Below are 15,521 nucleotides of genomic sequence, written 5' to 3'. Positions count from 1 at the left end.
ATCCCCACTCCTCCAGCCAGGGGTGAAGCAGGAACAGGATGTGTTAAGTCTCAGGGCCTGCATTAAGTCACAGTGCTAGGGGACGGACAGCCTCTCTAGGCACGGCAGCAGGTTTCCCTTCCCTCTTTCCTTTCCTCAGGTATGGGTGGAGAGGAAAACCGTACTTAGCCCACTTTTTAGCACAGGCCTCGTGACTGCCATTTACATCCACAAAAAGAAGTGAATGTAGGTCCATGAGCCTAGACTTCCCAACCATACTGGTGCAAGCGAGACAAATTCTCTGAGTATTTCCCATACAAGTTATGACAGAGGGAGCTAGCTATGTCAGGGATACTGGATTAGTAGTCTCCACACAACAAAGGCATACTATGTAGTGTCTTTGTATTTGTGTTGAAGAGCAGGCACTGCGTTTCCTTCAACTGAGAATCCCCAGAATTGAAGCCTATTCCTGGCACATGGAAAGTACTCAATACTTGTGTGTTGTACAGGTTGTTCCTCCCTTCACCTTCCTATTCATTCTAATTCACACCCGGAAAGAAGGTCTGATGGGCTCAGGACTATCCAGATAAAAACCCAGGAAATCCCCAACCCCCTTCTCTCTCTCTCTTTTTTTTAAAAAAAATATTTTTATTGATTTCAGAGAAGGGAGAGAGAGGTAGAAACACCAATGATGAGAGAGAATCATCGTTCGGCTGTCTCCTGCACACCCCACACTGGGGATCGAGCCTGCAACCCGGGCATGTGCCCTGACCGGGAATTGAACCATGACCTCCTTGTTCATAGGTGGATGCTCAGCCACTGAGCCATGCTCGGCCTGGCCCAACCCCCTTCTCTTAATCAACCCCCATGGTTCAGTGGCTTAGGCATTTGAGTCAACCAGCACTGAAGGACAAAACACATTCCGTGCACCAGGGCCACATTCAAGGGGCTGGCTCACTGTGTGGAGTGGCTTCTCAGTGGGCATAGATTAATATGAGCATACCTTGTTTGGAATGCATTGGCACTGGTTTTTAAGTTCCTGCTTTGCTGGCAGATATGCAGACACTTTGCTGGCATGAGCGGGTAGTGATAATGATGCAGTACTTCCAATGCCATCCTGCTCTGAGCACTACAATCCAAAAAGAGGCTTTAGGAAACGGGCGAATTTCAAACATTCCGACATTCTAAACACTGGCTCCCACCAACTAGGAATGACTGAGGTTACCTGTTAGAACTACCTTCTAATTAACCAAAAGTTGACTCTAGCATGTGAAAGTGTATAAAGACTTTGCTCTTTCACTAGGTCCCCTGTGTGTTTTATTACACTGACAACACACTAGAAATGCATCAAAATGTTGGTTTTGGTGAGACATTTTAAAGCTATTACAGGTGACTATGACAAGTATAGCAATAACAAACATTTACAGTAATTGCTTTGTCACAATAAAATAATTTACACAAATAACATCTGTAAATATGTTTTGGGGAAAATTTTTAGAAAATAATGTAATTTGAACTTTTAAGACATAGTTTACTTCAACAAGATGATTGTCAATTTCTGTTCTAAAAATAGAAAAGAAATTATTTTTTACACTGTAAGATGCTATATATTTAAATAAAGTATATCTTCTTCCAGTCCATTGCCCTTTAAAGTTATTAAAAAGTCTCCACTATAACAGACATGTGGTGAATTTTATACTTATTCAGTGGGTTCAGTACATGTGGGACAACATTAAACACAAATTTGGTTATGAAGCAATGAATTTTTTTTCTCTCTCTCTCTCAAAAAAAAAAAAATATATCAATCCAGATGGAGAGACTAAAGAGGATAAATACATCCTTTTCTCTCAACATCATTTACCAGGCTCCTTCCTCACCACAGTTTGTAACTCTGAATTTGCAATTTAGGGGAAGGAGTTCACACATGACTGCATACTATAAATTAGATATGCATGGAAAATACTGTCAGGATACAAAACTAAAAGATTGTCAATGGTTCTTTATTGTGGTACGATCATGATTGATATTACTTTTGACTTTGAATTTGGCTATATTTGCCAAGTTTTTTATAATAAACATGCATAACTTTTGAAACAAAAACAAATTATTTTGAAAATTGGGTAGTACTCTAATGCTTGTGATAACAATACAAAATATAAAAAAATAGCACCCAGAAATACTGGGACTCATTTCCTATCTTCCCCACTTGTCTCTTTCCAGAGTTAATGATTAGCTATTTAGTTATCTTAATAAGTTTCCAAGTCCATAAGTATAAAAATCACATTAGAATGAAACATGATTATCACCAAAACAGTCCACATAGCACTATGATCTGACACAATTTCCTAGCCAGTTTCTGTCGAATAGGTTCCTAGTCAGGTAACCAAGACCCAGTTGGAGATCACAATTTTGCTCTGATTCACTATTAAATTGGGGACTTTAAATGACTTTAAAAGTATGTCTCAGCCTTCACTATAAAACTGTCCACACTCCTCTGGTTTCGATTTGACTCATATTTAATTAATTGGCCCTCAAAATTTGAATCACATTTCTCATTTATTTTCAGCAAATGTTCCTGATTTCCTTCTTCTGTTATTTGTTCTTCTTTTATGTCTGAACTTATGAAACTGGACTGCTTCAGAAACAGAAAATTGAATCAATAAAAGCAAAGAAGTATGTCTATAGATTATCTTGAATAAATTTCACCTTTGAAATATGATATAAAATATTAATAAAAAGCATGTCTGATTTGAAATTCCAGAACAAAATGATATTTTTAAGCAAGTACATTAAAATTTTCTAAATTCAACACATTAAAAACACACACAAAATAACAGTTGATGTCAGAATTATAGCAGATGCACTTAAATGGCTTTTATATAATTATTTATCTTCCAAACAATGCATTCCCATTTGTAAAATGTAGATTGTTCTATTTTGTTAATCATTAACAGAATGCTGATGTCCCTCTAAATAATTATCAGCAGAAAAATAAGTGGTCTTTTGTTATTTTTTTCCATAGTTAGAGATGAATTTCTATCTTATTTTATACTCTTTAAAACTAACTCCTAAGTAGTAATTTTAAAACATGATTAAAGTTATTTTTCATAATTTGTGAAGTCATGTCACTACTTTTAATAATCAAACCACTCTATCAAATCCACACCTATACTTGCTTAAAGAGTTTTCTCATAATTTGAGTTGAAAATGTCCATTATGTGAAAACACAGAGTAGTAACTGTTGGTCAAGAATATTTTTGGGCCCAGCCGGTGTGGCTCAGTGGTTGAATGTCGACCAATGAACCAGAAGGTCACGGTTCCATCCCTGGTCAGAGTACATGCCTATGCCAGATCCCTAGTGGGGAGTCCAGAGGAAGCAACTGATCAATGATTCTCTCTCATCAATTATGTTTCTATCATTCCCTTTCCCTTCCTCTCTGAAATAAAAAATATATATTTAAATACATATATATATTATTTGGATATATCAAAACATTATTATGTTACTTTTTAATAACAGAAAATTATTATATTAAGAGCTCTTACATCACAAAAGGATGATTATTTTAAAAAAACTTTAAATCATCTTCAAGATTTAAATGTGTGACTCCAGGAAGTCTAGGTATTTCAAGGCTGTAGACTGGCATTCTAAATTATCTTTTTAGATATTTATAGAAAGACATTTGGCTGGCTTTCATTTTACTAGGAATAAGAGCCATAAACTGGAAGAAAAAAAAAGAGCCATAAACTGGGTTGGAAATATGCTTTATAAAACCAAGTTACATAAGCAAAACATAAACGTTTGAAAGACTTATCTATGCTTTGAATCAGCTGGTCACATTATTATTCTACTACCCTACCCATAATGAGTGATAGAAGTTAAAAATAGTTTTTCTGCATTAAACTGTTGATAAAAATTTTCACATAATTTTTTTGGTAAGTGTAGAACTTCTGGGAAAACTGAGATACAAAGAAAAACATTTTCACCCCTGTAACTGGAGAATGATGATGCTACTGTTATAACATAGTCTTTTACTTATGTTGAGCCCAAAGTGAGGATATGTAGTTCCCAAAGTTCAGAATGAAACACTGGGATTAAAATATCTAACAGAACTCTGGGAGAGTTCTAAGATGGGTTTCTTTCTTGGGACAAATTACTCACCTGGCTTCAACAGAAGCTATTAGGTGCTGCCCTACTTTTGAGCTCTATAGACTAGACAACTGGCATTCTACCATCTTCACAGGCCAAGAAAATTAACTTACCTTAGTATCTGATATGTCGCAACAAGTTTCTTTAGCTATGAGATTTGAGTCACAGTAGATTTTAAGTTGGTGAAGTTCAATCTATTAAAAAATTAGTAAAAGATATATCATTAATTTTTTAGAAAATCACATTTAGGCATTAAGAACTATGGTAATATAAATGATAAGAAATAAAGAAGCTAATACAAATAAATTACCAGTAGATATTTTTAAATATTTTTATAATTATTATCATTTGAGAAAGATTCAGTTATCAAGATGAGTCTATATATGATGCAAATCAAAGAATGAAAGCAATGGCAAACCTCAGCTAGTTGTTTAAACAATATAAAAGAAGTATTTAATTAAAGAGAGGCATTGCTATTTACTACAATAAAGTATATGCCCACAAAATGAAGACTATATCAAAATAAATATTCGGAAAAACAATAAAATCAAAGGTCTGAGCAGATGTTGGAAAAAGCTTTATCTATAGTTCCAGACCTATCTGGGTAACGGAAAAAGATGGTCACTTCCCACAAGAAAAAAAGTATTTTGTTTTCATCTCTATTTTTCATGGATTCTGTCTAATACCTATGGACTTTATATTAAATTGGCACAGTCTTGAACAGGATGCACAGTCTTTACAAAAATAATTGATCCCTTCTATTTTCTCAGCAGATTCATGTTTTTTGGCATTTGGACATGAAATTAAAGTAGCTTCAGGAAAATACAATCATGCCTTTAAATGCAAGATCAAACAACCACATAAGAGCAAGCAAATAGTACAGACTGTTAATAAAATTTCAATATGAGAGATGCTTAAATAGGCTATTTTAAATTACTTTGTGGTTGAAAGATTAATAATATAATTAATAATTAATCATATGATGATTAGACATATAAAATAGGTCAGGAACAATCTTGTGCCTCCACTCTTCCTCCCTGCCTCTTTCTCTGTCTCTCTCTGTCTCCCAAAATAACAGAGCTAGATTATGCTTTACTTTGAGGTCAGTAAGTACTTTCTACAGAAAGACCCAACTCTAATATTGTAATAATTAATCCTATGAAAATAGAAAGCAGACATCTGAAGTTCTAAATCCTACCCCAGCACAAAAAGGGAGGGCGGGGACACTGTAACTGACTGTCTACACCCGTGGTCGGCAAACTGCGGCTCCAGAGCCACATGCGGCTCTTTGGCCCCTTAAATGTGGCTCTTCCACAAAATACCATGGCCTGGGCGAGTCTATTTTGAAGAAGTGGCGTTAGAAGAAGTTTAAGTTTAAAAAATTTGGCTCTCAAAAGAAATTTCAATTGTTGTACTGTTGATATTTGGCTCTGTTGACTAAAGAGTTTGCCGACCACTGGTCTACACTGAGATAAAATCAATTCAGCTCATAGGAAGCATTAAGAACTCCAGACATCTTGTGAATTCATGAGCTGCCTAAGATTTGCAGCCAATGCAAAATTATGAGATGAAATGAATTTCTTTTCTACAACTTTCCCCAGGGTTATTAAAGTTAAATTTTATTTATAAAGTTTAAATACACTGTCTTACATAGTCTAATGAAATACCAGGCAGTAACATTCGATCCATTATGTCGAATGAAGAAGTGGGACAACAATTAATTTTCTTAACTAAACCTTATTTATCATCATTTTTATCAAAATAGTCAATAAATATTGAAATTCTATTGTGTACAACCACTGTGTTAAGTCTTTCATATGAATTATTTTACTTAACTGAAGGTAGATGATCAGTTTTTATTAAACCTAATCAACTACCCATGACACTGAAACTACAATCAAGCCAAGTTTAATCATGCTTTTGTTATTCATGAGTTACTTGGGAGTCCTTCATTGACACAGTGCTTTAGAATGAGAATGTTCAGGCTAAGTCTTTTACTGACCCTTATCACACAGGATTTGTTAGGTTAAAAAAATCCTTTCTATCAGTGTTGTCAAGTATCTCTTTCTCATAAAAGCACACAGGTAGCATATGTAAAATAAAACCCAATCATTAGAATTTTTTCAATAATATACATTCTGAATAAATAAAACATTTTCAATTACAACAGATCTTATGAATCACATAACTTGTAAGAAGATAATAAAAAATTAATCCACTTAAAGTTTTAACAGTTTATCTGTTTAGTATTAAAAGCTGCATCATTGTGATATGCCTTTCATTTTATCCTTAAATGAACTGATTCCATATTGAACTATTATAACTACTATAACACTATACTTTTCACATTATGTGTTTTTATAAGGATACACCTGATATTATTCAGCCTCAGATTCTGGTTGAATTTTTTCCTTGGGTGAGAAGTTAATAACAGGACAGACACTCAACTTTCAGAGGGTGAGCTCTGAGCCCAGCCCCCACTCTTGCAATAACTTGTTCCTCTCTCATTGCTGTTTCTCCCTGGAGACTATGATTTTCTCTCAGTGTACTCTCTGGAACCACAGTCTACTTTGCTCTCACTAGTCCTATACGGACCAGATTCCAGTCCCTAACTCTGGTACATGCAGCAGGAACTATTGCCATTCCCTACTTCTGTTGCTAGAATTCCTTGAAGTTGACTTCCAATCTACCTGCATTCCATGTACTGCTGGGAGTCACATCTCTGTTGTTCCAGCAGCTGGTCTCCAATTCCTCTCTTTGGAGAGACCTTTCTGAAACCTCTGGCTAGTACTGTTGTTATTTCAGGTAATACTGTTATTATTTCTAACATTAACTTTAATCCTTCCATTAGCCTTCAAGAACTTTGAGGGCAGGAATGGAAAGTATTTTTCTTCTACTTACTTTCTTATTCTAGGGTTGAATGCCATGTCTGGCCCTGAATAATGAATTTGCAGAGAGCCAATCGTGTTCTAGGCACTACAATACATACTCACAATAACAAGTAATTATATCTATTGACACTCTTATAATTGAGGATACTGAAACTCTGATAAATTAACAGCTAACAAGATAAATTAGCAGATCATAGAGTTAAGTATATGAGATAGGATTTACGACCACAACTGTCTGATCCCCAAGCTAGCGCACTATCCATGATGCTGTGATATCTTGTCCCTGGATGGGCTTCTGCTCTGCCTATTTTGCTGATCATCGTTGAATCCCAGTTATGGCATTCTCATTGAGTTTTTCACTATCTCTAAGAAGAAGTTTAAAAATAATATTTCATTAAAAAATGTGTGTGTGTATAAAATTAGCTGGCCAAATATATATCTGCAAAGAATTATGCTTTTGAAATAAAATTGAACTGTTCAGTGCTTTGGGTTAACAGCAATATCAATTCCTATTGGTGACCTGCATTCCGATTATTTTTATATGGTTCTATGATTTTCCATGATTCTACTCATAAGAAAATGTAAATTCATCAAAGTCAGATATATCTCGCTTTGTAAAGATTATAGACCTACTTCTCTAAGGAAGTCAATTATAAATCTTTATCATCTGAATACCAAAAGTAATTTTTAAAGGAACTTTTCATCTGAGAGAGTTTTGGTATCTAACTGTTCTCATCCAAGTGACCTACTGATATAATTAGTGGCTATGTTTTAGTCTACTAGAACCCTGGAAAATCATTATAAGCTCATGAAAAATAGTCTGCAATACAAAGCAGTTGCTATTCTGAGGATGAATAAATAGTCTATTGTACTTGAATGAAAACACCAGATAATCTGGAACCTTTTAAAGTTCATCTTTTTCCAGTCCTTTCTATTCAAAACATATAAGCCTAGACACCAAGCTTGCTTTTTGTACTATATTTTCTCTTTTACTAAAATTTAATTTTAGCAACCTTATATTTTAAGGCATGCCCTAATTCTTTTAAATTCACAGACTGAAAAAAATGTGTGAAAGAAAAATGGTTGAAAATACACAGAAGATACTATATGTGAAAATACAGTACATAGCTAACCTCATATCTGATGGCAAATTAATTTCAACAGTGTTAAGAAGGCCATGTCTTACATAGTAATTAAGGAAATAAGTTTTAAATAAGATACTTTGTCTTGATTTAGAAATTTGACTACTTCTCTTTTACAATCAACATCACAACTCACGTCCACAGGCTTGCCATCTGAAGCTCGTGCGGTGATAACAGTCCTTCCTTGAATGTCCACAGCATCCTTTTCATCGGTATGCCGGCTAGCAATTAAATTACAATCCATATACAGTGAAACTCCTCGGGATTGTATACCAATGCCAAGTTTATGCCACTGACGATCAAACAAAGAACGGAGTTCTCGATTTTTAAACATGTAGTTCAACACTTCTCCCTCAGCAGCACGGAACATAAATTCCACCACCTTCTTTCCACCATCGACTACTACAGAAACCTGCAAAAATGCAAATTACCTTTAAATATTTTAAAATCAGTGTTTGAAATTATTAAAGCACACAAATAAAAATTCAGCATTCATGTTAGTATAACTGAGGTACTTAGTAAAATGTCTCAGATAACACCTGTGTCCTCCAGATTGGTTAACATAAAAGAACAGCAAAATATCCAGCTAAATAATGGTTTAACTCTGGAGTATTCTGGTGAATGTAATATGCTCCTTTCTAAACAGAACACCTAGGAGCATGTGTGTGTGTGTGTGTGTGTGTGTGTGTGTGTGTGTGTGTGTGTGTGTGTGTTTCTGTTTGAGTAATTCAAGAATTAAATGCTACTAATTTTATAAGAATAAGAATATGAACACTTTGATAGCATTGTAATTAACCTAGTTATTAATAACAGGAAAGGAGCAAAGAGAAGGCCAGATATCATAGGCATGTCATTTAGACAGCTTCACCAGAAAGCTGCAACTTCACACTCCCCAGAGGACCAACAAAGGGGAGATAGACACATAAATTTGGGGTGACACAGGGAAGATGCTTACTGTCATACCTGAGAACAACCGTCATTGGCCAGAATGGGCATGGCCACTGCAAGGGCAAGAAATTTGGGATATTTAATCCCCTGAACAAAAAAGAATTCACTCCCTTGGTTCTTCTTGCCACTCTTGGCACTCTTGGGACTTGTGTGACTCTGGGTTTGTGGCACTCTCCTGCATTCGCCCACATGGCCCAGGGCCATGGGGACCCCACACAAATGGACTAATGGACTGTAACTAGCCTGATGCTGAACTAGACCTGGCTCAAACATGGAAAGGAAACTTTGGACACTGGCTCTGATTTTAGCTTTATGGAAGGGATGTAATTCTATGGAAATAAAGCTTTCTACCATATCTCATCCTCCCATAGGGGCCTCCGGAATGCTTATTCCAGCAGTATTCCCAAGAACCCCATTTCTACCGATAACAACTTCTCTTGGATTGGAAGCTGAGATCAACTTCTCTAACCTTAGATGATTTGCATGGTGCAGAGAAAATGCATTTTCATAGAGGACAGACTCTTTCAGTTTGGTTCATCTTTTCATCATAAAACTATAACTGTATTAACATATTAAAAGATCATCCCAATGAATGTGTATAGAAACAATCACAAATGTATGGTGCCAACAAGTAATAGTAATGTTCATCTCCCCTCACTGGAGCACCCACAAGCCATCTCTTTGACAAGTATTCCTAGATTCTTATTCTCCCCATCCCCCATTTTGGCCAGCTGTCCTTCCCTGTGTTTCTATAGTCTTCACCTAACTCTGAGCTTACCTCCATCACTGCACTTGTCACATTGTATTATGCTCTAGTATGCTGTTTTCCTAGATGACATCCCCTTAGACCATGTGCTCCTGAGGGCAGGAATTATACTTCTTTTTAAAATATATTTTATTGATTTTTTACAGAGAGGAAGGGAGAGGGAGAGAGAGTTAGAAATATTGATGAGAGAGAAACATCAATCAGCTGCCTCCTGCACACCCCCTACTGGAGATGTGCCTGCAACCAAGATACATGCCCTTGACTGGAATCGAACCTGAGACCCTTGAGCCAAACCGGTTAGGGCAGGAATTACACTTTTTAAATCTCTTATCTTTGTCGCTAACTAGCATATAGCATGTGTTTAAAATTTTTTTACTGAGGGCATCAAAATTAATATCTCCCCTCTTAGTTCACTAAGGATTTTCAGATGAAACAATGAACAGATTTTAAAATAATACATAATATCAAAAATAATCACAGATAAGTAATCAGTGAAGTAGACTTAGTGTCAATGAAGCAATTGTGAAGGAATGGAAGTTTGAGTGTCTTTAGACAAAATATTAATCTAGAAGTAAATAGGAAAACTAATATTGTCTCACCTACCAGACTCCTATATTACAAATTTCAGCAAGATAATGCTCACTGTGAGAGTACCTGAATTTCCCTGTTGATGACTCCTCTAAAAGACAGAATATCTGGATGCTCCCGATTTGTACACACAGCTCCAAGATTCACTTGGCCTAAGCACCACTCCATGGTTCCTTACCTGTGGCATGTTCTGCTGGTTTAAAACCTGCCATAGAAACCACCGTTCCTTCTTAGTGCTTCTTCGTACACGAAACATGGCTGCTATGGCATACTCCTCAGGAAGGCCTTTGGGAAATATCTTACTGTGGGAGGAAATAGAAGGATTGTGGAAAACCTTAAGAAGGCAAGGAAAGAAAATCTAGGTATGAAGTTCTACATAACATAATATCTTGGTCATATTTTTCTCCATAAATTTAAGATTCATTATGCATTTTTATAGTAATCTACTTAGCAGATGTAGGGAAGCAACATGCTTATATAATTGTAATTTTTGTTCTTTCCCTTTTTTATATCTTCTGGTATGATACAGTGAAAGCTTGGGGTATATAAAAGCAAGCAAGTAGGCTACAGTACTACATTATGATATGGCCTTACTCAACAAGATGTTCTAATAGAGGAGACTCTCAGAACTAGCTGCAGTTTGGCAAACAGTAGAGATTTATAAAGGAATAAACAGTACTTTTCATTTTTGTCAATTTAGAGAAGTATAAAGCATTTCAAAGAACACTGCTAACAATTACATGTATATTTTCCAAAGAATAAGCTTAATCATATTAAACTCCTGCAAATAAGTTCCTAATGCTGACTTCCTAGTATCAATTTAAGACTCTCTCTCTCTCTCTCTCTCTTTCTCTCTCTCTCAATCTCTCACACACACACACACCCACACACACACACACACACACACACAAAATGAAAACAGAGGTTTTAGCTTATTTTTCATTCCTAAGGAAAATAAAATAAGCAAATTCTTACTAGGTAGCAGAGGAAAGCCAAAAGCCAACTATCCTTCTGACTTATCTTATTTCACTAGTCTCCCTGGACTCATGAAGAAACTCAGGGAAAAAAAATAACAATGAATATGCCTCATATCTAGACGTTCATGCGAAAACAAGGAGAAACACATTCCTCCACGCTGAGTTTTACATTTATCTGTATTGTATGTAAAAACTCTGCAAGGCAGGAATTTTGCTTCTCTTTTAAAAAATCATGAAGAATAGTAGGAAAGAATTCTCTTAAGGACTACCATAGCCAGAAGCTGTTTACACAAATAAAACACCATGCACTGAGATGCCACTTTGAATATTACACTAAGGTATACTAAAACTGCCAACTAACTACTGAAACTGACAAACTGTCATGGAGAATTCCTGACTTTTGGTTTTACTTTTTGTGTTAAAAAGTAAACATGCAGTAGGGCAATCAACAAAGTAATTTGAAAAAGCTGTGCTGGCCTGAAGTTCTTATTTACTTACTGGGTTTAACACATGCACACATTTACGGACATATACATAGTATCCCCAAAATATATACACACTTTAATAGCTGATAGCTGTATTTTGAAAACGAAATGTATTAATAAACACTGCCTTTATAATTATTCAAAGTGGGTATATATATTTGGGGAGGATGCTATATATATCTCCATGTATATATCATATATATATTCTCTAGTTTTATCTTCCTCTTTGAGGATATACTAAAAAGAGAGAGAAAAAAAAGAGGTAACCAGCTTTATTGCATCTACATTATTATATCCCCTCTTAAGTGAAAAATCGATTAGCAAATCATTTGTTTTCCAGTGCATCAAAATAAAAGCAATCTTCTAAAATTGTTTTTTCTCTGAAAAGACACCAGTATTAAACTAAATTTTATAATGACCATTACTGTTCTGGTTTAAGTAATGTTGTTCATTAAAAATCAAACAAAACAACCAGGCAAAGTAGAAGTGGGAAGTGAAACTAAAACATAAACTTCCAAGTGGAAATTTTGAACAAGTGAGTTGCATCAAAACTCTTTTTAAAAAGAAAACCTCAACCCATACAGCAGGTCCCCCTGCCACCACTACCTGCAATAATAACTTGTGTCTCCACCTTGCTTCCAAGTCCTGCCTCCTTTATCCCACTCTCCACCTTGATGCTCTTAGGATCATATCTTTATCTCAACTTTTATAAAATTTGACATACTATTCCCTGGACTTTTCTTCCATTCATTATATTGAGCACACCTTTCAATATGGGTTGTACATTACTAAGAAAAAATTTTTGTAAGTATTTTTTTTTATTTTCTCCATATCATTTTCTCTTATCCCTCCTTTCAGGAACTCCTCTTTTAGACAATTATTTAACATCTATATTAATGACCTAATTTTCTTACTCTTTCTCTTATATTTTTCCATCTCCTTATTTATTTTACTTTTTGGCTACTTCCCAATTCAACATCAATTTTTGTTATCCCCCTCAAAAAATTTCTCCTTTGTTCTCTTTTGCAAACTATCCTGACTTCAGTATTTCAAATCTCTGACATTATCAATTTGGTGGGCTTTTACCTGGTTTTCTCTGCATCCTTGAATGTCTCCATTTCATCCAAGTTAGTTTTTCCTATTTAATACCCTGGCCTCTCTCTTCCATGTTGGAAGTTATACTCTAATCCCTGATGATTCGCTGTAGTCCATGTATATTTAAGAATAAAACACTGAAACTTCACAAAGTTTATGCATGCTGGCACAGTGTATCAATGAACCAGCCTTACTGCGAAGCATGACCAACTAATGGATTTCATCGAGAATCCCTCAAATGTTAATGTAGGAAGATTATGTCTCTGGGGACATGCAGTTTCTCTATAGAGTCCTGGTATTTCCCACTTTAAAATAAAATAGAATCCTTTTATTTACCTCTTTCCCACAGGTAAAGATTATTCACCTGACCGAAGACATTCTGGGAGCAGGATGGGTGTGGGGGGTTCCCACAATTCAGTATAGAATTTTACTTTATTCCTCTGTTTTTGGTGCCATGCCTCTTTTTTGTGCTCAACATCCTGCTTATCCCCAGACTAGAGGCTCTCTGGCTCAATTTCTCTCAAGAATAAACCACTCAACTCTTGTCTAATTTGATGAGGAAAATAAGATAACTAACCTGGAGACCTCATTTTTACACATACACACACCCTCACCAGCTTCTGCAGAGACTGGTTACCCCAGTGATACGTCTCCCAGATGTCTGATGTGGTAAACTGGCCCACATCTCACCAGTATTCCCCAACCTGCAATACACAGGTTCTAACTTCCCATCTTTTGAGTCAGTTATCAGTCTTTCAACTGTTTTCTGTCTTCTAAGAATGTATTATAGACCTCTTTCTCCATTGCTTCGTCTCCTATTGTAGTCATTTTTACATTTAAAAAGATTAAAATCCCTTTTAAGTCTTCAACTTTTCCCTCTCTGATGCCCCCCTTTTTTATGGTTTACAAATATACTCATGTCTTCCCCCTTGCTATAAAACAGAAAAAACTTCCTTCAATCTTGCTAAACCATTATACTACTTCCTAACCATCAAACTTCTTTAATGAATACTCTGAATATCTACATTGTCACAATCCACTTAGTCCTTAACCCTCCTGCATTTTTTAAAAATATTTTTTTATTGATTTCAGAGAGGAAGGGAGAGGGAGAGAGCGATAGAAACATCAATGATGAGAGAGAATCATTGTTCAGCTGCCTCCTGCACGCCCCCCCACTGGGGATCAAGCTCGCAACCCAAGCATGTGCCCTTGATCAGAATCAAACCCAGGACCCTTCAGTCCGCAGGCTGATGCTTTATCTACTGAGCCAAACTGGCTAGGGCAACCCTCCTGCATTCTAAAAGCATTCCCAATCAGTGAATCCATTCCCTCGTCTCAATCCTCATTTTCTTCAATCTTTGTGAAGGTTTTAACACAAAAGACATCATTTCTTCATGGATATAAACCATCTATGTAGCTATAGGGCCCAGCAAGGATACTGGGATTTCAGCTCCCTGATGTTTATCTATGGTATTCACCTATTTGCTCCCAGCATATGGAACAGTGGCTACCCAAGGTAGGTACTCAATAAATATTAAATGAATCAAGCAATAAACTGAATCCAGGTATAAGCAATATAAAAACAAAACACATGGCCCTCTCAGTCTAGCTTCAATCTTGGATAAAAATGTGCATATATAAAATTTTCACTTTCCCCTTAAGTCTTTTATAGGAGAAACACATACAGGAAGTGAGTACATAACAGCAACTGACACTTGTCCTAACATAGAGGACACTTGTGCAGACTGAGAGAAACTGAGAGTCCAGTCCATCTACAGGGACCAACTGCTATTTAGCTCCAGCCAACTTGACCATGTGGGAATGTAGACTGAGTTTTGCCAGATCATGCCATTTTTGAAGATATGCTAAATACCCACATTTTTATCTAAAAAGTTTAGAGTTTTATTTTTTTTTAAAATATATATTTTATTGATTTTTTACAGAGAGGAAGGGAGAGAGATAGAGAGCCAGAAACATCGATGAGAGAGAAACATCGATCAGCCGCCTCCTGCACACCCCACTGGGGATGTGCCCGTAACCAAGGTACATGCCCCTGACCAGAATCGAACCTGGGACTCTTCAGTCCGCAGGCCGACACTCTATCCACTGAGCCAAACCAGCTTTATCTAAAAAGTTTAGAGTTTTAACTTTGGCAATTATTTTAGGATCATATCTTTATCTCAACTGTTATAAAACTTGACATAGTATTTCCTGGACTTCTTCTTCCATTCATTATATTGAGCACATCTTTCAATAGGGGTTGTACAAACCAAACATTGTGCAAACCAAACAAAAACAGTGACTGCTAGTTCGCAACCTTGGACCTACAAAAATGTTTGCTCTATGCCCACTATGCGTAGAGCACTGTGAGGCTTACAAAGATGGGAAAAGGAAGGTCTTTACCCTAATTGCTACTTAAAATTGGTTGGGAGAGGAAAACATCCACAGAAAATCTAAGAAGTAATATAAATTGGAAGAGAGTGGGGACATAGAGTTCATA

The 15,521-nt window shown here is 36.0% G+C and overlaps 1 protein-coding gene across 1 annotated transcript in view; it reads right to left on the bottom strand.

Annotated features, from left to right (window-relative positions):
- The window catches only part of COL19A1 (collagen type XIX alpha 1 chain), a 294,498-nt gene that overhangs the window by 243,026 nt on the left and 35,951 nt on the right, over nt 1-15,521 (bottom strand). Inside the window, exons 4-7 of the mRNA XM_054722351.1 lie at nt 10,643-10,766; nt 8,299-8,574; nt 4,243-4,323; nt 983-1,108 (exon numbers count right to left, since the gene is read on the bottom strand). Of these exons, the coding sequence (XP_054578326.1) occupies nt 983-1,108; nt 4,243-4,323; nt 8,299-8,574; nt 10,643-10,766 (607 nt within the window). The remainder of the gene's footprint in view (nt 1-982; nt 1,109-4,242; nt 4,324-8,298; nt 8,575-10,642; nt 10,767-15,521) is intronic.

This window comes from Eptesicus fuscus, chromosome 10 (assembly GCF_027574615.1).
Source record: "Eptesicus fuscus isolate TK198812 chromosome 10, DD_ASM_mEF_20220401, whole genome shotgun sequence".
Classification (NCBI taxonomy): Eukaryota; Metazoa; Chordata; class Mammalia; order Chiroptera; family Vespertilionidae; genus Eptesicus; species Eptesicus fuscus.
Note: the sequence above shows the minus strand (reverse complement) of the source record. Positions and strands in the feature narration are given on the sequence as shown.